The sequence below is a fragment of the Malania oleifera genome, chromosome 8, assembly GCF_029873635.1.
Source record: "Malania oleifera isolate guangnan ecotype guangnan chromosome 8, ASM2987363v1, whole genome shotgun sequence".
Taxonomy (NCBI): Eukaryota; Viridiplantae; Streptophyta; class Magnoliopsida; order Santalales; family Ximeniaceae; genus Malania; species Malania oleifera.
Window position 1 is genome coordinate 485,794 of NC_080424.1, and position 23,739 is coordinate 509,532.

At 37.4% G+C, this 23,739-nt stretch overlaps 1 protein-coding gene across 1 annotated transcript; it reads right to left on the bottom strand.

Moving 5' to 3' along the window:
* Positions 1-88: 88 nt before the first annotated feature.
* LOC131162345 (GEM-like protein 1) lies at positions 89-23,739 on the bottom strand. The gene is made up of 4 exons (XM_058118711.1): positions 23,401-23,739; positions 23,139-23,240; positions 21,854-22,128; positions 89-531 (listed from the first exon to the last, which is right to left on the bottom strand). Exons 1-4 carry the CDS (start codon positions 23,462-23,464, stop codon positions 322-324), a joined length of 651 nt encoding a protein of 216 aa, XP_057974694.1. The 5' UTR covers positions 23,465-23,739; the 3' UTR covers positions 89-321.

Genomic DNA, 23,739 nt, shown 5'->3' on the forward strand with positions numbered 1-23,739 from the left:
CATTCAATCATCAGTCAATTCAAATTTGCAGAGCTGACACAAAAAAAATTATATGGGATTAGCTACCTAGGGAGCACTGCCATAAACATTTACTCAAAAATATATATGCTATTATATATTTAAATATATATGGTTTGTCCAAACAGAGTATTAACCAATCCTATTGTTGGCAAATATTACAGTCCAATACTAGCGCTATGGTCTGTCTAGGTCATTTCAAAGAGAGAGAGATATGCCTGACCATTGGAACCCCATGATCCATAAACCTGATGTTTAACTGCTAATCCGGGAAATAAATTGAACATGGATTGGGTCTGAAGCTTAGTGCTGCCGCATTCTCCCAGCAGGTTCACCACCAGTGCTATATTGTAGAGCTCTGCTTAAATTCTCAACTGCCTTCTTGTAGGATATAAACCCCATAAACCAAAGTTCATGGCCGTCTTTTGTCACAATCTGAATGTACTTTTCCGAAGGGTTCAACCTATTTGTCAAAGGATTCACTGCTCTCAACTGATCAAGTTGTACCAGGACCTACACATTAATGATGCATTTCAGAAGTCTGCTGCAAATCCAGATAAGAGCTTAAAAGCAATAACTTCGCAAAAGGATATCTACACAAAACCCACGCCTACAAACCACTCCTTGGACCAATTATAAATTTCAGCTTTCCACATACTGTTCCCGTGCCTACACCACTTATAAATTCCCCCATACCCCAAAACAGAAGTAGGAGAGCATGCCAGTAAAGTACAGCATACATAAAAATTTCTAAAATTTTCAAATGAGAATGGATAAAACAAACTCAACTATCCAAAAATCATTGCCCGAAATTGTTAAATGTGCCCACTACAAAAAGGCACCAACTTTTGGAGGCACACACACACACACACACATATATATATATATATATATGTGCTTTAAAGGGACTGAAACAAACTTCCACCTGTACTGTCTCGCTCTCAAATTTTTAATTTGTTTCAGCACGCCTCATTCATCAATGGTCATTGTCAATAGCATATGGAGAAAACTCGATTCTTTGTGCATTTGTTGTTTATAACTTCTAATAGCAAAGAATATTTACTATTTTGCTAAATTGCCATTAAAACAGTGGCTTGTCGTCTTAGCAAGTATATAGTTAGTTTCTGTTACAAATTGAAAATTTAAACTAGGGTGCAAGCACACAATTTAAAAAAGTCAATTTGTCTCGAACAAAAGAAATATCAATCATGAGTAACAAATGAAAAATTTGATCATTGGGAAATGATACAAGTACATAATTTTAAAAAGTCAATTTGCCTCAAACAAAAGATATATCAATCACAAATAACAAATGAAAATTTGATCACTAGGCAACAAAGTTGGTTTCTATCTAAGCATTCTACGAACCATTTGCTATTGTTGAATAATTGGATAAAATGGAAAACCAAACCTCAATGATAGGTCTCCCCCTCTCTATTTATAATATGTGTCAAATACTATACCAATGACCATAATACCCCAACTAACTCAAATTTACTAACAAAACTCTCACATATAATAATAATGCTAAATGACTAAATAACCATTAACACTACCTTGAGCATATATATCATATACTCCTAATGTAACGTCCCAATTTGGGTCCGTTAGGGAGTACTGCGTCTCTCCTTCTCTACCTGGACTATACTAATGACTGGCCCCACAGACCAACACGTGTTATTTTCAGTGTGTTTTGTCCTCACTCACACACATTTTCTGAGAATACTTCCCAAAAGGTCACCGATCCCAAGATTACTCCAAGTCAATCACGCTTAACCGTGAAGTTCTTATGGGAAGGCTCCCGAAAAAAAAATGTGCATCTTGTTGATATGGATAGTATATCTAATCCTTTTAAGTCTTTCTTCCACGGGGTATCACATTCTCCCCCACTCACAGAACGCAATGTCCTCATTGCGAACCCACATTTCCAAATTCAGATGATGTGAATCTCATCACACTTCCGACTGAGTAATTGCTCTGATATTATTTTGTAACGCCCCAACCTGGGTCTGTCAGGGAGCACTGCGTCTCTCCTCCTCTACCTGGACCAGACAACAGAGGGAGCGAGCCTTATCGGACTAATGACTGGCCCCACAAACCAACACGTATCCTTTTCAGTGTGTTTTTTTCCTCACTCACACACTTCTTGAGAAAACTTCCCAGAAGGTCACCCATTTCAAGATTACTCCAAGTCGAGCATGTTTAACCGTGGAGTTCTTATGGGAAGGCTCCCGAAAAGAAAGGTGTACCTTATTGATATGGGTAGTAACATCTAATCTTTTTAAGCCTTTCTTCCACGGGGTATCACACCTAACTTGCTACAAATGAATTTCATACAAGCATCTCCCAAGACTTTAGTAAACAAAGCAAGCTAAAACTTAGACATCACATAAGTGGTTGTAATGAGCTTCTATACAAATTTCTCCTGAATAAAGTGGCAACAAACTTCAATGTGTTTTGTTCATTCATGGAAAACCAGGTTGAAGGCAATAGGAATAGCAACTCAATTATCACATAGCAACTACATAGGTGGAGAATGTGAAAAACCTAGTTCTTTCAACATGTTCCTCAACTACACAAGTTCACATAGAGTGTGTGTCATAGCCCTATATTTTGACTCAACACTTCACTTGACACCACAATTGGTTTCTTACTTTTCCACGACAACATATTACCATCGACAAAGATACAATACTCGATTGTAAATACTCGGTCAGAAGGTGACCCGACCCAATCTACATTTGCATATTCCTGAATATGAATATGTGACCCTGATCTTAATATAAGAGACCTCTCCCTGGTGCACATTAAGATATCTCAAAATGCGAATTACTGCATCCCAATGTCTCGTTCTAGGGGAATCAACAAACAGACTCAACACTTGTTGTGAACGATATATATGGTCAACTGACTATGAGATAATTCAACTTTCCAACAAGTCTTTGGTACCTTCATAGGTTAGGCAACAAATCACCCATATTTGGCACTTTCTATTGGGATCCATGGGTGTATCAATAGGTTTAGATCTGAACAACCTCGTCTCATCTAAAAGATCAAAAGCATACTTCCTCTATAATAAAACAATTCTTATACAAGACCTCTATACTTCTATACCTAAGAAGTACTTCAATGTTTCCAAGTCCTTGGTCTAAAACTTTATAGGAAAGCTTTAGGTCCTGAATGCCTCCATCATTGTCACTAGAGATCACAATGTCATCCACATACACAGTAAGCAAAATCCTTCTGGGTGGGTATGATGATAAAATACAAAATGATCTACTACACACTTAAAGGCCAAATTAAAGTACTACAACACTAAATCAGTCAAATCATGCTTTAGGATATTGAAATGAATAGACGTATTGATGCAAGTATAGCAACTAGCGAGAATGTCTCTGAATAATCCAAACCGTACACCTGAGCATATCCCTTGGCAACAAGGCAGGCCTTCAAATGAGCTAGAAAACCATTAGGATTGACTTTCAAATTGCACACCCAACAAAAACCAATCACAGACTAATCAAGAGGACGAAGTACCAAATCCCAAATATCATTATCATGTAGCGCACACGTCTCTTCAACTATTGCAATCCTCCACCTAGAATGCAATAGGGCTTCAAAAATAGATAGTTGAAGAGTAATAGAAGACTGAATACTAATGAAACAATAATACGAGGGTGACAATAAATCATAACAAAAAAAATTAGAGATTGGACGTTGGATACAAGTGTGTTTTCCTTTCTAAATAGCTATAGGAGGATCAACATCATGGGAAGTAAGATCATCTGACAATGGAACTAGAGGCGCAATAGCAAAAGCTCAAGGAGGCTATCCTCCCTTGAGTCACCGTGTGTATACTTGCAAATTGGGATGATCCAAGCGATGAGGACTCAAATTGGATGAAGAGTTAGGAGGATTGAATATATATAATAGGTTGTAATTTGGAAGGAAAGGCAAAGGAAGGAACACATCAAGGTCAACAAAACTCAAGAAATTAGGACAGTATGGTGTAGACTCAAAAAAAGTGACATCAGCAGAGACAAAGAATCGATGTAAAGTAGGCCTACAACATCGATATCTATTCTAAGTATAGGAATAGCCTAGAAAAATACATTTGATAGCACGAGGATCCAAGTTAATAATTCCTGGAGTCAACTTATGGACAAAGGACACACAATCGAATATATGAGGAAGGGAGAACAAAAGAGCCTTAGGGAAGATAACTAAAGATGGAATTATACCACCAAGGACGGAAGATGCTTGTTGAAACGATTGATATTGTAGAAATCTTGAATAATCCTACTCTGATATAGTCACAGTACATTGTTCACTCAAACAAGTGACTAACAGGGGAACCATGCTTTTGGGATTTGCAAACTCCATCCCTACACTCACAAACTTAGACCAATGATAACAAGATTAATTGTTGGAACAATCAAAACAACCACAAATAACATGACCCACCATGAACGAGTCGCAAATAAATCAATACAAGGCTGCCACAACACCAAGAAACTTGGACACAATCCCAAGAAACCAGTACACATTACATAGCACTAGAACAAATGGAGCAACCACAAACAAGATGAACCATCGAACTACCACGGATAAACCATCAACAAACTCATATACCACTGCCACAGCCTCACAAAAACAGCTTCAAGATACTAACCAATGGCCTTTACTAACATCAAACAACTAATAGATTACCACGAGCGCATGGTAAAAAAAAAAAAATTTGGATCTTTGAGCAAAACACATGCCCAACATCTAATTGGCTTGGTTCATATGCATACATAACTAGTTGGGTTTAAATACGTATGAAATTATGTAGTTACGTAATTAAAATGGGCAGCCTGGTGCACAAAGCTCCCGTGTATGCGGGGTTTGGGGAAGGGGCGGACCACAATGGGTCTGTAGTTATGTAGTTATGTAATTAAACAACATAATTACGTAGTTAATATTATAATTTTAAAACATATGGACATAATTTTATAATCATGGAAAATTCCATTTGAATATGTACGCATTGATTTGGTTTGATTTTCCAAACTAATTAATATGTATGCATGTATGTAATTACGTAACTAATTTTGTTTAGATATGTTCATAATTATATAGATATATATGTAAATAATGTATTAGTCACATATATCATTTGAAATTAAAATTCATATTTATGTAATGAATGCTATTCGTTTAGATATGTTCATAATTATATAGATATATATGTAACTATTGTATTAGTCACATATATCATTTGAAATTAAAATTCATATTTATGTAATGAATTATATAACTCAGATATCTATGTACACAATTTTGTAATATATTGATAGTTTTGTTAATTACGTAATTATATGTACATAATTGGTTCATTTTGCTTATTAGTGTATGTAATTATGTAATTATAAGTGTACACAATTGGTTAGGTTCGTTTTTGCAAACTAATTAATATGCATGCATGTACGTAATTACGTAATTGGATGATTAAGATATGTTTGTAATTTATAGATAGGCACGTGATTATAGTATTGGGTACAACTACCTTTTGAAATTAAACTATATAATTAATAACGAAATCAACATTATAATTTGGAAATCTATATACATAATTTTGTAAATTATGTATACATAATTATGCAATTACGAGTGTATATGATTGGTTAGATTTGGTTATGCAAACAAATTAATATGAATGCATGCATGTACATAATTACGTAACTGAATGGGTAAGATATGTCTATAATAATACAGATACGTAATTATAATATTTGCATAGCTACCATTTTGAAATTAAATTATATAATTATTACATAATTAATAGTATAATTGGAACTCTGATTTATTACTGGAATTGATTGGGGCCGACAGAACAATGGAAATCTTGCATTATGTGCCAGCTGGTAAAAGTGATCAGGATATATTCATCTCGAAGCCTGCCCCTAATGGTAATTTCTCTACAAAAATGGCATGGGAGGCAATGAGGAGCAGAAGTGATAATTTTGAATGAAATGACTAGTTTTGACATTCTTTATTGCCTAAAAGAATCTCAATGTGTTTATCGAAAGCCTGATTCAGAAGCTTGGCAATAGATGATAGAATTCAGGCCAAAAGAATATCGATGGCTTCAACTTGTGATTGCTGCGTGCAGAGAAGTCAGGAAAACACTGATCACATTTTTTCTTTAGGCGAGGTGGCTTCAGAGGTTTGGTGTCGGGCTAGTATGGTGCTGGAGCTTCCTTTCCAACGGTTCCTTCCTTGGAAAAACAGAAATGCAAACTGGTTCCACTATACTCAAAAATCGTCTATTAAAGATATTTTAATCAGACTGATTCTGTGTTTGATTACGTGGTGCCTCTGGAATTGAAGATGCAAAATGAGAATGGAAGGAGTTTATTAAAGTGCGGATTAGACGTGGAGAAGTATTCGATACTGGGTTAGTTCTTTAGCTGAGAGCTCTAATTCTTTTCGAAAATTGAAGATGTCGGACATTACGATTTTGAAGGAGTTTCAAATTCAGCATCAGGCAATTTGCACCAAGCTTGGAAAAATTATTTCGTGGGTTAAACCCTTAATAGGGTGGATAAAACTTAATTGTGATGGGAGCTGTAGGAGCAATCCGGGTACTTCAGGAGGTGGAGGAATTATTCGGAACTGCCATGGCATGGTGAAAGTGGTTTTTTCAAGCTATTTTGGCAATGGTACGAACAATAGTGCAGAATTAAAAGCAAATCTGGAAGGAATTCGTTTATGCAAACGACTTCATTATTTTAATGTGATTATTGAAAGTGACTCGCAAATTGTTATTGATTGGTTTCAGAAAGGTAGATGTACCTTGTGGTATCTTTGGGATTTTTGGGAGGACCTCGTGACGGAGCTAGGAGTGAACTCTATGGTGATCCACAAATATAGGGAAGACAATAGTGCAGCTGGTTTTCTTGCTAGAGAAGGAGAAATGAGAAACAATGTCATCTATGAAGAACAACATCTTTTACCACGTTCTCTGAAAGGTATCCTTCGAATGGATAGGTTGGGTCTCACTTCCTTTCGTCATTAGTTCAACCTCTCGATTTTTGTTTGGTGGGTTTTGATTTTTTGATTTTATTTTATTTTATTATTATTATTTCTTTAATAAGCGTGTTTAGATTTGTTTCTTATTTAGCATTGTTTGGATTTGTAGTCCTGGTTTGATTGGTTGTTGGTGTTGTTTTTGGGAAGACTTTAATTTCTTTATTTGTAATCTCCCAATGCTTGTCTTGTAACCATGGTATTCCTCCGCCAAAAGTGAGGGCATATCAATAAAGATTGCGTTTTTTTTAAAATAATAATAATAATAATAATAATAATAATAATAATTAATAGTATAAATTGTAAATTTATACATATATAATTTTTGTAATTATTGACACATAGGTTCAAACATATACATAGTTAAGCAATTATCAGTGTACTCAATTGATTTGATTCGATTATGCAAACCAATTAATATGCATGCATATACATAATTACTTATATATTTTTCAATCAAGTAATGGATCGAACAACCTTCAAAAGATGGCGAAAAGATGTGGCAATAATAATATTTGAAGATAGTTATAAGTTTCATCTAATAGTCAACAATTGGTTTCACATGCTTTAAAATTAAATAGGTAAATAGGTTAACTTATGCCTAAATAGGTACAACTATAAATGGGCCAAATATTTTATATAAATAGGTCATAAATGACCCTATCCATTTTAACCATACTCATCTTCCAATCAAAGGGTAAGGTTATAACTTGAAGCAATCTATTTGATAATGAAAAACAAAAGAAATCTGAAATGCAGTTTTTCCAGCCTATAAAATTGAATGGTAGAATTCTGGAAGGTCCCCATAAACCCCCTGCTAAAAGTAAAGAACATTGTGAAAAAATTTTGGAAGTAGGAATAGTGGAGATTTATTCTTTATCAACTATCACATGGCTCTTAAATGCTTAAATGTTGAAGTTTGAAGATAAGGAGTGGATTTTAGTGAATGGCCCTAAGTTTATTGGTAGCACTACTATTTTTCAGTCAAACCGGCATCCTTAGCTGAAGGGAGAAATTGCAACTGAAAAAGGCTCATGTATGGGTTGGTTTTAGAAGTTTCCTTCAATATACTAGACTACAAATGGATTAAGCTATGTAGCTAGTTCAGTTGGAAATCCTTTGTATGTGGATGCATATACTAGGCAAATGAAAAAAAAAAAATCTCACAAGTGCAAAGATCTATGTAGAAGTTGATATCAATGAGAATATGCCTAATCAAATTGAGTTGATGAATCCAGAGAAAGATACAACTACTATTGATTTTGAGTATGCCTGGAAAACTTCGAAATGATCCAAGTGTAGTCCTATCTTTGAGCATTTGGACAAGTGTAGGAGTAAGCATAAATGGATAGTAAAGAAACGACATGCTCCATCAATATCTATTTCTAATACATTCTCAATATCAAATGAAGATGATGAGAGCGAGATGATGATTATGACTTAGCTGGGATTGGTATTGCAAAGGAATCTCTAGAAGGATATTTTTATTGTTGTGGAAGTAATATTGATTTAGATCTTTTGTTATCAATGCTGATGTTGCCGACATTGAATTTAATAACATAGAAGTTAAATCTTCTAGTGATATTGGCATCACCATTAATGTCTCAATAGAAAATAAAGATACTGAGCCTTCTACAAGCACAGATTCAATTGATACTATTGAATAATTAGGTAAAATGGAAGACCTTACCTCAATGATAGCTCTCTCCCTTTATTTATAATATATGTCAAGTACAATGCTAATGACCATAATAACCTTACTAACTCACGCTTATTAACACCCCCCTCAAACTAGAGCATATATGTCATATGCTCCTAGCTTGTTACAAATGAATTTCACACGAGCACTTCCCAAGGCTTTAGTGAATAAATCAACAAGTTGAAACTCAGATTTCACAAAAGCAATTGTTATGAGCTTCTGTACAAATTCCTCCCGAATAAAGTGGCAATCAACTTTAATGTGATTTATCCACTCATGGAAGATCGAGTTAAAGGCAATATGAATAGCAACTCGATTATCGCACATTAACTCCATAGGCTGAGAATGTGGAAAACGTAGTTCTTTCAACATGTTCTTCAACCAAACAAGTTCACATGTAGTGTGTGTCATAGCCCTATACTCTGACTCAGCGCTTAACCTAGCCACCATAGTTTGTTTCTTACTTTTTCAAGACACTAAATTACTACCAACAAAGATATAGTAGCGAGTTGGGGATCTTCTATTGGAAGTTTGCATCTGTATATCCATGAATATGAGTGTGGCCCCGATCATGATATAAGAGACCTCTCCCTAGTGCACCTTTGAGATATCCCAAAATGCAAATTATTGCATCCCAGTGACTTGTTCTCCGGAATCAAGAAACTGACTCAACATTTGTTGTGAAGGACATATCAGGTTAAGCGACTGTAAGATAATTCCACTCTCTAGCAAGTCTTCGGTACCGTCTTGGGTTAGGCAACAAATCATCCATATTTGGCAGTAACTTATTATTAGGATCCATGGGTGTATCAACAAGTTCAAATCCTAATAGCCCCGTCTCATCTAAAAGATCAAGAACATACTTCCTCTAAGACAAGACAATTCCTGTACAAGATCTTGATACTTCTATACCCAAGAAGTACTTCAATGGTCCCAAATCCTTGGTCTAAAACTTAATCTGCAAGAAATGCCTTGGGCTTTGAATATCTTGATCATCATCACCAGTAATCACAATATTAACCACATACACTATAAGCAAAATCCTTCTGAATGGAGTATGACGCTAAAATACAACATGATCTACTACACATCGTTGAAGGCCAAATTCAAGTACTACAGTACTGAAGCGACCAAACCATGTGCTTGTAGACTATTTTAAATCATATAGTGACTTCTTGAGCCAACACACTAAGCTTGACTCCCCTTGAGCAACAAACCCATGTGGTTCCTCCATATAGAGCTCTTCTTGAAGATCACCATATAGGAAAGCATTCTTCACATCTAACTGGTGTAGAAGCCAATTATAGGCAGTGGTTAAGGAGACGAACGAACGTACGGAGGTAAGTTTGGCTACAAAGGAGAACGTATCTAAATAGTCCAAGCCACACACCTAAGTATATCCCTTAGCAACAAGGGAGGCCTTCAATCGAGCCAAGGAACCATCTCAATTAACCTTCACAATGTACACCCAACGACAACCAACCACAAATTTATTAGGAGGAAAATGCACTAAGTCCCAAGTATCATTATCCTGTAGAGCATGCATCTCTTATATCATTGCATTCCTCCACCCAGGGACAGGGCTTCAGATATAGATATTGGTAGACCAACAAAAGACAAAGTACTAAAAAAAAATTAATATGAGTGACAAGAAATCATAACAAACAAAATTAGAGATTGAATGTTGGGTATAACTACGTTTACCTTTTCAAACAGCAATGGGCAGGTCAACATCTTGTGAAATAGCATCATCTGACAAGGGAACTGAAGGCTTAGATGTGGAAGCTAGAGGAGGCTCTCTTCCCTTGAGTTGCCATGTGTATACCTACAAATTGGGATGATCCAAGCAATAAGAAGAACTCAAACTAGATGAAGATGTTGGAGGATTGGGTATAGATATTAGATTAGGATCTAGAAGACAAGGTAGAGGGAGGGACTCATTAAGGTCATCAAAACTCAAGGAATCAAGAAAGGTGACATCAACAGAGACAAAAACTGATGTAAAGTAGGGCTATAACATTGATATCCCTTTTGGGTATAGGAATACCCTAGAAATGCATTTGATAGAATGAGGATCCAACTTATTCATTCCTGGAGTTAACTGATGGACAAAAGACACACAACCAAATATACAAGGAGGAAGGGAGAACAAAGGAGCCTTAGGGAAGATAACTGAATATGGGATTTTACCACCAAGGACAGAGGATGACATTTTATTAATAAGAGAGCAAGCAGTGAGCACAACAGCGCTCCAAAAAAATTTGGGGGCATTCATTTGATACAATAACGTACGAGTGACTTTGAAAATATGTTTGTTTTTTTGTTCTACAACTCCATTTTGTTGTAGAGTATGGGCACAAGAAGACTAATGGATCAAACCAAAATTAGTCATATAGGTACTAAATTGGATACTGAAGTACTCAGGATTATCACTACATGGTATCTTGACTAGCATAGCAAACTGAGTCTTTATTTGAGAACAAAAAGCACAAAAGATATTAAACAACTTAGAACGATCTTTCATTAAAAACAATCAAGTCATCCTAGAGTAGTCATCGACAAATGTAACAAAGTACCGAATTTCGACGTGACACGACTCGGACCCCAATCATCAGAATGGACGAGCATGAAAGGATTATCTGCCAAATGTTGACTCGGGAGGAAAAAGGAACATGATGATGTTTTGCGAACTGACAAGACTCACACTCAAGACTAGACACAGAACTCAAGGTTGGAACTAGTTGTTTTAATTTGTCCAAGGGTGGATGGCAAAGGCGATAATGGATTTGAAGCAGTGTAGCAGCAACTGTGCAGGCAATGGGAGAAGACAACGACTCAAAGTAGTAGAGTCCACGAGCCTCACGTCCTGTACCAATTGTCTTCCTCGTCTTCAGATCCCGAATAATCACAGAATCGAGAAAGAAGGTTACAGAGCAATTTATTGTCCTTGTAAGCCTACTAACTGACATAAGATTGAATGGGGACTTAGGAATGTATAAAATAAAAGAACAATAGATGGAGGGAGTAGGATTTACTGTTCCTATCCCTTTTACTAAAGTCGTGGACCCATCAACAAGGGTAACTTGAGGTAGATTTTTAGAACATTGGAGGGCAAAAAAAGAAGTTGGTTACACCTATCACATGGTCAGCAGCAGCAGAGTTGATAATCAAAGGACTATTGGGAGAGATACCAGAGAAGTAGGATTACCCTTCTGAGCAAAAGATGCAGTGTGATGAGATGCTTGTTGGGATGTTTGATACTGTAAAAACCTTGAATTCTCTTCCTCCGAGATATTTATAGTACGTTGTTCACCTGAACAAATGCCTAACAATGGAAACACGCATTTGGGAATTGAGGATGCCATCCCAACACACACACAACCTTGATACAATAGCAAATCAGAAATACACAGCAAACAAAATGCTCTTGGGATTCCAAAAGTGAACTTCTGGACCAACCAAAACAAACTACAAGTGAATTTTCAGACCAACTGAACCAAACACAAACGACAACTGTTGATTCAACCACGAATGAGTCACAAACAACTGGATATAGCAGTGCCACAACCCTACAAAATCAATGTATAAATGCTGCCCTTGCTCCAAGAGACTTAAGCAGATCCCCAAGAAACCAGCATGCAGCTGTAACAGTACCAAACAGCTTCTATACAGTAGAATAGCTGAAGTACACAGCGAACAACATTTTCCTGGAATTCATGGACACCATCCCAACACACAACATTTGACAACTGGAGCAAACCACAAGCACACAAAATGAACAAGATAAAAAACGAATCAAGAACACAGCAATATAACTATTTCAGGCCTCAATGAACTCTATAATTACTGAACAACAGCTTCAGGCATCAGCAAGCAAACATTTCTGGAATGCCGCACATGAACAACTGAAAAGGGTGATACCTTTGGACAAAAAAGATGACAAACAACTTGGTATTATGGTGTGAGGAAGGATTCAAGGCATTAGGGAGGGAATCAGAGCAAAATGGCTGCTCAAAAAAGTCTCACGCGCCAGCGCATTGGGTAGGCACTGCTGGCTTTCTGCCGGCGCAGGGGGGCGCATGGGGTAGCCTCTGGCTATGAAATTTTGAGGGCTGGAAGATCGGCAGGTCCTGTGGCTTGCTATGTGGTTAGTTTTGCAAAATATGACGTATTTCTTGAGGTGTTGAAGAGGACAGCAGCATCCAGGATTTTTTCTGCTACTGCAGTATTTTGTCGCAACTGCTGAAGCTGTTCCTGGACTTTGGTGATGCCGATGACCTTTCTACTGCAGCAGGCTGCGTGGTATTATGATGTTTAGGGTTTGATTTGGCAGCGGTAATGCAATTAGGGTTTAGGTCAGATCTTGCTTTGATACCATGTTGAATAATTATGTAAAATGGAAGAACTTACCTCAATGGTAGGTCTCTCACTCTATTTATAATATATGTCAAGTACAATACAAATTACCATAATACCCTTACTCACACTTATTAACATACTAAACAACCACTAACAGATACTAAAGATGTTGAGCCTTCTGCTGGTATAGATTCAACTGAGATAGTGTTTGGGAGCATGGATTTCACACATTGGATTTGAATATGAGTGGATTTGGAAGACAGTCAATGCAATTTATACTATGTTTTGTTCAAATCCACACAAATCTAAATCCAAGGCTTGAAAGCCAAGCTCCCAAAGATAGGGTGATAACGATGTTGAGCCTTCTGCTGGTACAGGCAATTGATAAAAAAAAGGATGCTGCTGGGCCTCTGCTGGTACAGACTCTAGAGAAATCTACTCCCATTGCTAAACTAGCAACAAAGATAAATCTGCTTTTGATAGTTTTGTAGGAATTGTTGGAAGAATTAAGGCTGCTGCAAATGACAATGCTTCTGAATGTTCAGTTAAGGGGCTTAAAGCAAAGCCTATTAGTGTTGAGAAATGTTCTAAAAGGCTGAGACTTGCCTTAAGAGTCAACTCAAGACAAGGCATGCCTAAAACTCCTTGAGGCTCAATTTAAAATACCAAATCCCAAAAAGGGATGCCTACGCATTTAAGGCAAGCGAATCTCAACTAAGAATTGGTTAGGAAAATAAAGGAATGTCATAACATGGGTTAATCTCTAAAACTCTTGAACCTCAACCCGTCCAAAAAGGATGAAGAGTTGCATCTTAGATTTTGGAAAAAAAATAATTTGAACTTTGTAATGTTATACCTCTCTCTTGGCATGATTTACTTAATGAACCCAAGTTAGTACTTTTTTTGAATGGCTAACAAGTTTTTCAAATTATATGTGATTTTTTTCTTACATTTTATTCCTAATTTTTCTTATTTTAAAATATATATAATTTGTTTACATATTTTTATCTAGAAATAAAATTCTAAAAAGGCTTAAAGGCTTACACCTCCCCTCTTAAGGGTTAAAACCCCTCACCTTAAGCCTCAGTCTTTTGTCCTGAGACTGGTTCTTGTGCTATTGTTGTATTTGAGGAGAGAGCTCTCAAGCTACCAAGAAAGGGAAGAAAAAGGGCTGGCCATCTAATGTCCAAGTTAAGCTTAGGGATAGTAAAAATCCTAAAACTATCCCATGAATCTATTGAACTCTGGATGCTGGATGTTAATGATCTCTGTAAGCAGCAGGCAGTTAGAGACCTAAGTAAAATTCAAAATTCTCCGTCTACTTTATATTTGTGAAAAAAAGATTAAAACTCCTAAGAGTTACTGCTCTTATTAGAGAAATATCTTCACCTTCCATCTATAGATTATTGTACAGTTATTAGAGTAGATATTTAGGCATTATTCTAGGAATTATTCTTGGGATCTTGTTCCCTTTCTCATTTATTATATACAAACTGTAACATTGAATATTTGAGATAGAAAAGAGTCCTTCAACTTTGACATGGTATCAGAGCAGGTTCTCTACGTATATTTTTTTTTTCAATGCCGTTTGAATTTTTTTTTTTTTCTGCAATCATGTCCAACATCACATCTCCAGAGGTCTCCTCCAATCCAACATCCCCATCAATTCCGAATGTGTCTTCTCCATATTTTCTCCATTCTGCCGATCACCCAGGTGCCATCCTAGTCTCTCTCCACCCTTCTCAATGATGACAATTATCCTACTTGGAAGAGGGCCATGAAAATGGCCTTGAATGCCAAAAATAAGTTTGGTTTTGTTAATGGTACACTCCCCAAACCAGCGTCTTCCTCAACAAAAACTCAATTGTAGGAACGTTGCAGTGATATGATCTTATCATGGATCCTCAATTCCATTGATAAATTCATTGTTCACAGTCTAATCTATCATGACTGCCCCCGTGATGTATGACTGGATCTTGAGGATCATTTCTCTCAAAGCAACAATCCTAGAATTTTCAAGTTGAAGCGTGACATTGCTACTCTCACCCAAGGCTCCATGATCATCTCTGTGTATTTTACAACACTTAAAGGTCATTAGGATGAACTCGCCATGCTTGCCTCCACACCACAGTGCACTAGTGGTGTCTTAAAAGAATTAACCCGAATGCAAGACACTGAGCGTGTTTTTCATTTTTTGATGGGGTTACATGACTCATATGCTTTAATTCGTAACCAAATTTTGGCCATGGATCCTTTACCTCCTGTTAACAAGCTCTATTCAATTTTGCATCAAGAAAAGAAGCAGCGCCTTCTTCATATCTCTAGTGTTCCAACAAAATCTGCAGCCATGGCGGTTCCTCGTAATTTTTCTCATCCTCCTGATAGCAAGGGGTGAGGGCGTGGTTGTCCAAAATGTGACCACTGTGGTCGTGATGGTCATTGGAAAGCCCACTATTATAGGCTGCACGGTTATCCCAGCAACAAGTCTCAATCTCGTAGAACACCCGAAGGAAAATATGGTTCTTCAATGGCTGCAAACACTATCACAGGTTCTTCAACTTCTTATGAGATTGCTGTCCCTGGCCTCACCAGCGAACACTACCGTCAACTCTTGGATCTTTTATCGCCCTCGAACACCAACCTTGCCAATTTTGCCAGTAACCTTGCCTCTTGTCATTCTGCTTCTTTTTCTAATACTGAATGGATTGTTGATTCAAGTGCCTTAAATCATATGACTTCCAATTTGTCTTCTCTTGATAATATTCAACTTCTTAATTAGTCATGCCCCATTAAGGTTCCAAATGGTGACATTGTTCCTATAACTCATACTGGCACTCTGCGTTTTTCTCCTAATCTCTCTCTTTCTAATGTTATTTATGTGCCTTCATTTAAATTTAATTTATTGTCCATCAGCAAACTCACCACTGTTCTCAATTGTATTGCTATATTTTTTTCTACCTTTTGTGTTTTTCAGGACCTATCAACAAGGAGGCTGATTGGAACGGGTGAAGTACAGGATGAACTTTACCACTATAAACCTTTCTCCACCTCAGTTTTCCACTCTCAACGTGTTCCTGACCCTACTTTTTGGCATCAACGTCTTGGTTACCCTTTTATTTCAAGTATTCCAAAAACTTTAAATATTTCTTGTTCTCATTTGGCTTGTGATGTTTGTGCTAGAGCAAAGCACACTCGTTTACCTTTTTCTTTGAATACAAATAAAGCACATTTTGTTTTAATCGGACTTACTGTGACATTTGGGGCGGTTATCCTACAGCTTCACATTCTGGTGCACATTATTTTTTAACAATCGTAGATGACTACCCACTTACTACATGGGTCTATCTTATGTACATGAAATTTGATACTTTCACTAGCCTTAAAAATTTTTGCGCCACGATTAAAAATCAATTCCTTAATTTATCTCCTATAGAAGATAAGATAAGGGAGGGACGACTCAGATGGTATAGACACTTACAACGTGGGCCACATAGTGCACTTGTGAGGAAGAGTGACTTAATTACTGTGAAGGGTAGTAGAAGGGGTAGGGGTAGACCTAAAATAACTTAGGAGGAAATAGTGAGCAAGGATTTAATATCTTTGAATCTATCAAAGAAATGGTCCATGATCGCATAAATTGGCGGAAAAGGATTCATATAGCCGATCCCACTTAGTGGGACTAAGGCTTGGTTTTGTTGTTGTTGTTGTATGATTAAAAATCAATTCAATTGCACTATTAAGCATGTGCGCCAAATAATGGTCAAGAACTTCTATCCAATAAACTTCAAACCTTTTTTCACGATCAAGGCATTTTTCACGAGTGCACATGTGTGGATACACCTCAACATAATGGCATTGCCGAGCGTAAAAATCACCATCTTCTTAATGTGGCTCGGTGTTTATGTTTTCAAGCCAATCTTCCCATCTCTTTTTGAGGTGAATGCATTCTCATAACCACTTATTTAATTAACTAACCGCACTCCTTCACCCAGCCTCACTCATAAGTCACCTTATGAGCTCCTTTTTCAAAAACCACCATCGTATACACACTTGCGAGTGTTTGGGTGTTTGTGCTATGCCCAAACCGCTCGCCAACATCGCGATAAATTTTGTCCTCGTGCTCTTCGATGTGTTTTCTTAGGCTATCCTGGCCATCATAAGGCTTATTGTGTATACGATCTTGAAAAAAAAAAAAAAAAATTCATCTCCTGTGATGTTACTTTTGAAGAAATCATACCTCAAAATCCTACATCTTATCCAATCCTTCCCCTTCCTATTCTTGATATCCACCCTTCCTACACTTTACCTCCCCAACCAAACATACCTATCCCAAGTCCCTCATCTCTCCCTCTTTCTCCCTTGGTATCATCACCCTCACCCTGGCCCTCTTCCCCACCACCCCCTCCACCGATCTCTTCACGGGCAAAACGAGCTGTCACACATCCCCTTTACTTGGACGATTATATCTGCCCTCTTTTACCAAAGTCTTCCACAACTTCACAAGTTTCAAGATCTTCCTCAGGTACGGTTCATTGTCTCTCCTCTTTTTTATCTTATCATCATTTTTCTAATCATCATTTGGCTTTTCTTTCTATTATGTCCTAACATCCCGACCCCACCTCATATTCTCAAGCCGTGCACCACCTACATTGGCGTGATGCCATGACTGCTGAAATCCAAGCCTTAGAAACCAATCATACTTGGTTTCTTCAACCCCTTCCATCTAGCAAAAAAAAACCAATTGGCTGTAAGTGGGTGTTCAAAACAAAAATTTGGGCTGATGGATCCATAGAGTGACACAAAGCTTGCTTGGTGGCCAAGGGCTACACTCAGATAGAAGGTTTGGATTATCATTACACTTTTGCTCCTGTTGCTAAACTAGCTACTGTTAGGTGTGTTCTTGCAGTGGCTGCAGCTCGGAATTGACATCTCCTTAATTGGATGTCAACAAAGCTTTTCTCCACGGTGACCTCGATGAGGAGGTTTATATGACCCCTCCACTGGGTTATTGCACACAGGGGGAGACTCGTGTTTGTCGTCTTCAGAAATCACTCTATGGTCTTAAGCAAGCCTCTCGCAATTGGTTCTCTAAATTATCTTTTGTTTAACTTGCTAAGGTTTCACCCAATCTCAGGCCAATCACTCTCTCTTCACCCGCTCTCGAGGTCAGTATTTTACTCTCTACTTGTTTATGTTGATGACATTTTCATAACGGGCAATGATCTCTCTGATAGCAATTTCAAGGCCATGCTTGCTAAAAAATTCAAACTCAAGGATCTTGGCAAATTGAAATATTTCCTTGGCCTCGAAGTTCCCCGCTCTCCCACTGGCATATTTCTTAATCAACGAAAATATGCTCTGGACATCCTTACTAATAGCGGTCATCTTAGTGCTCGTCCTGCCAACTTTCCCATGGAACAAAACCTCAAGCTCAATAATACTGATGGTGATCTTCTCTCTAATCCAAGCTCGTTTCGATGACTCATTGGGCGTTTGATATATCTTGCCATCACTCATCCCGACATTGTGTTTCCAGTCAACATTCTAAGCCAATTTATGCACCAACCCAGACAACTACATTATAATGCTGTTGTACGTGTTCTACGGTACATTAAGGAATCTCCAGGCCAAGGCTTATTTTCTTCTACTGCCAACACTCTTCAAGTCTCAACCTATTCTGATTCGGACTGGACTAGTTGTCCACTCACTCACCGCTCCACCACCGATTTCTTCATTCAGTTGGGCACTAGCCCCATTTCCTGACACACTAAGAAACAAACTACAATCTCTCGCTCCTCCGCCGAAACTCAGTATCGAGCACTTGTTTCCACTACCTGTGAACTTACATGGCTCAAAACTCTTTTAAATGATCTTGGTGTACCACATTCCCAGCCTATGCTATTATATTGTGACAAGCAAGAAGCTCTTCACATTGCCCAGAATTTTGTTTTCCACGAATGTACAAAACATATAGAAATTGATTGTCATGTTGTTCGTGAAAAGTTACGGGCTGGAGATTCCTTAATGTACCGCAGAACACGTACAACAGCATTGTAATGTAGTTGTCTGGGTTGGTGCCTAAATATCTGCTCTAATAATTGTACAATAATCTATAGATGGAAGGTGAAGATATTTCTCTAATACTCCTCCTCAAGTTGGAGCATGGAGATCCGTAATGCCCAACTTGCGTGATAACTGATAAGTCTTGGAAGGGTTCACGACCCAAAGCTTTGGTGAAGATATCGGTAAGCTGATTGTGGGTAGGAATGTGCTTAGTGAAGATGAGGCCAGCATTATAATGTAGTTGTCTGGGTTGGTGCCTAAATATCTGCTCTAATAATCAGCTTATATTAGTACTATAGCACCTCATAGACTAATATATTATAAATTAAATAGATCTATTTTGTCTATGAGGTGCTATAGTACTAATATAATATGTGTATTAAACATATTAGGTTAATATAAATGAAATTCATAAATCAATTAAATATTATTTATTGTACAAATAAAGATAATTTAGACATTAATGGTTAAATAAAATGTTGTTGAACATTTAGTTTTTCATGTAATTTAAAAGCCCTTGTAATAATCTTTTGTTGAATCTTAAATAAAAATCCCAAATCATTTGTGAATCTTAACACATTAATTAGAAATCCCAATTGATTTGGGAATCCAAACATTCTATTTGTTCTTTATGGCGACAGAGGTCTTTACAAGAATCTTGCAAAGGGTTGCTTCTCATAGTGAGCTCAAGTATCACAGACAATGCAGCAAGCAAAGAATCACCATTCTGTGTCTTGCAGAAGATTTTCCTATCTTTGCTTGTGGTGACTCTGGTCGTGTAAGGATTGTTAAAAATGCTTGTGATTCCTTTTTTTATTCTCTCTGGCCTGCAATCCAATCCTTCAAAGTCTGAGATCTTTACTTCAGGGATTTCAGAAGCTGAGAAGCAGAAAATTCTGGACATTCCTAGAGTTTTAGAAGGGTTTTTTCAGTTCAGTATCTAGGGCTCCCTTGGTTACTAAAAAGGAATAAAAATCGACTGCACATTTCTTGTGGAAAAAATATCTTCAAGAATTCATCTGGGACTTGTAGATACCTTTCATTGCAGGTCATCCCAAGCTAATAAAGTCTGTCTTTGAGTATACAAAGATACTGAGGTTCAGCTCTGTTTCGCCAAGAAAAGTTGTCAATGAGAATAAACAGATTAAAATCCGGAATCCAAGAAGCTACAAGGTCAGCTGGTCCAATGTAAACCTTTCATTGAAGGCAGCCTTGATCTAACATTGATAGTAGAATGGAGTGATGCTACTGCATTATGTTGCCTTGATTAATGAAACTAGGGGTGGAGTAGAATCTAAGCTAGAATTATGGAGAAAAGCTTTAGAATCTAGAGGCTTTAGGATAAGTAGAAATAAGATAGAATATATGAAATGCTATTTCTGTCATACTAGGGGGAATATTGGAGAAAAGATTAAACTTGATGGTTAATAAAGTAATAGCAATAGTAGATTTTGATGTCTTGGATCCATTATGCAAGCTGAAGGAGAAATTGAAGAAGATATAAGGCTTGGTTTGTTGTTGTTCGTTTGGCATACATGTACTTATAAATCCTTGCTTTGTGTTTCCTAGAGGCACAGTTTTATGTTAAAGGATAGGAGCATTTGGGGTGTTGAGCCTTCTCCAAATTGTTCCTGGGCACGGAAGAATATCTTAAGAGCAAGAAATTTAATGTATGCATGCGTTAAACACATCTATGGTAATGGAAAAACCACCTCCATCTAATATGATAACTGGCACCCAAAGAGTCCTCCGCTGTCCTAGAATGACCCTTCTCTTGATATGGAGCTTAGATTGCCTAAAACAGCTACAGTTTCTAATTTGAATGGCTGCTGGTGCTGGCCTAGGAGAGATGCAAGCTTAGTTTTTTCAGTTGTCCTGTTTCTGGAGAGATCTATCAGCAAGTTAAAGAATCTTTCAATTGCTGCACAGCCTTTCTCTAGTTGGAATGAGGAGGTTTCCTGTATATCTTCTTTAGGCTGCCTCACTCTCCCATTCTCAAAAAGCTGATTCAGAATGCTGCACTTTATCATGTATTTTTATTTTTCATACACTCTTGATGTATTTTCCCCTTTGAGTAAATATATTCTTTTTACCTATTTTCAAGAAACAGATAACTCTATCATGTTACTTGATGTATTAACAGAGTCCAGATCTCAAGTTCAAACATTTGCGACAGGTCAGGAGAAGTCTGGGATGGTGGATGGGCCACCTCCCCATTGTATACCCAAAATTATTTTACAGATTTAGAGTAGCAAACAATTAGGGGAAAAATGAGTTTGGACTAATATAGTTTTGAAGATTTTCAAATTGGAGACAATATCTAGTATTTGGAGCAAGTGTGTGCCAAGCTTATGATGATTTTATTGAGTAATATTCTCTTTAATATAAGGAGCAAATACCTTCTCTTGCAAAGCAGATACAAAGTTTAAATCCCATGATCTGCTGTTCGAATATTTCAAAAAAAAAAAAATTCTAACATGGCATTTTAAATTTGAAAGCTTGGGGGTGGCTTTAATTAATTCATAAAAATTGTGTTGTGTGCCTTGAATAATAAATTAGCATGCGGAGGCTGGTGCTGGTGCTGGCTCGCAAGATTTCACTAATTTATGCAATTAGCAAGGGTAAAAGCAGATGATAGAATACCTTGTAATACGTCCAATCCTTCCATCCGAGGAATGAATCATGGCAGAGGGGATTATCACTGCAGAAGGCAATTCTTTTAGTAGTAATGTACAGTGTCCCAATCACAGGCCCAGATGAAGTTGAGAAGTAGCAGGCATATGACTTTAAAAGCTTCTCTGCTGGCAAGATACCAAATGTCTGCTGGAAGACCTTGTCATGGCCTCCTTCTGTAAGGACCTTTGTCCCCTGAGCAAGCCTTGCCATTGCAGCGTCTGTCAAGCTAGGACTTGTTTTGACTGTATTGAAACATCATCCCCCCCCGGGGCACCCAGCCCCACCCCCAAAAAAATAATCACAATTGAGTTTGGGAATCAAAATCTTGTAGAAGTCTCAAACAGATAATCCCATAGAGGAATAGAAACAACAACAATCAATGAGTGACATGCACGCTATGGTGTTAGCCAATTAAGCCTATGCCATTGTTTTAAACTGCTAGATTACTTTAGAAAAGAAAAGGGGCATGAAGCTACTCTGGTTATCCAGTGACATTCTGAAAATCAGGAAAAATAAAATAAAATGCTAAAAAATAGGAACTTGTTTAGTTATATTCCCAAAACTGAATACAAGCTGAAAACTCTAGTGAATCCATGTTCATTTTGTCCTTTGATCAAATTAAAATTACTCAAAGGGTGAGACTGACCCAGCAAGTCAATGGTAACCACATTATATCCAAACCTGAGGGTCACAAGTTCAAATCACAGAATATTTATAATTGATACAAAGGAAAAGAGATTATGATTTTTTATTTTTATTTTTTAAATTACTCAATAGTTACACAGATATATTCAGACTTATACTCCAAGAATCATCCCATCAGATATTAAGGTTAAGAAAGTATGAAAATGTTTTAGTAAAGTATTGCGGCAATAGGCTGCCAAAAGTTGAAGACCCACAAAATAACCTGAGAACCAGCGAGGGTTGCAGTTACAAGTTACAACCACATGTTTTGTTTATGCGGCCCAATGAAAATAAAAAAACAGGGTACAAAAATGATAGGAGCAGCCTCATAAGATTACCATTGCTCAAGAATCAAGATTGAGGATTTTATTAGGCTTTGGGGATTAATGACTGGAAGCATCTGAAGTGCAACTTGAGATAAAAGACCGATAATTCAAAGTATAAGAGGAACAAATAAAATAAAAGAATGAGAACCTCGCATAAACAACAAAAACAGAAGGACGTAATTAACCCTTCATTGGAGAGAGAGAGAGAGAGAGAGAGAGAGAGAGAGAGAGAGAGAGCATACGATGAAGCCAGACGTTGTCAAAAAGGCCCTCGGCTCTCCGGGTAGCACCTTCCACCCTCTTCCCTAACCGACCCATCACATTACACAGGGTGTCCACAGGAGCTGCAACATCAATAAGAGTCGTTCAGAAAATTGAAATTCTCTTTAACCCAGTTACATCACTAAATTAAATTAAACTAATAAAATGAAGAAGTAATTTATTTGCAAGTACAACAGCTTATATGATTGAAGACAGAAGGAAGGAAGGAAGAAAACTACGGACGGTTTCCGGAGGGAACAGGGGAAATGTAGACATAAGGGTTGGTGGTGGCGGAGGAGGAGCTCATATTGTCGGAGTAGGAGCAGACGGAGGAGTGACAAGGACTCAGAGAAAGCTGAAGCTCATCAGTTATGTGTTTCTATCTTCAGAACTCTTCAAATTAAAATTCGCAGCTAAAATCGAATCAAGTCTCTGCGCCGGCCGAAGTGTGAAAAGAACCCCTCCCTCCTTCCCTCCCACCGAACATAAATTGGCCGGCCGTCGGTGGATGCCAGTTCCCAAAGCCAAAGCCACCACCAGCACATAACAGAATACGAATAGAATCCCCAAAAGACAAAAGAC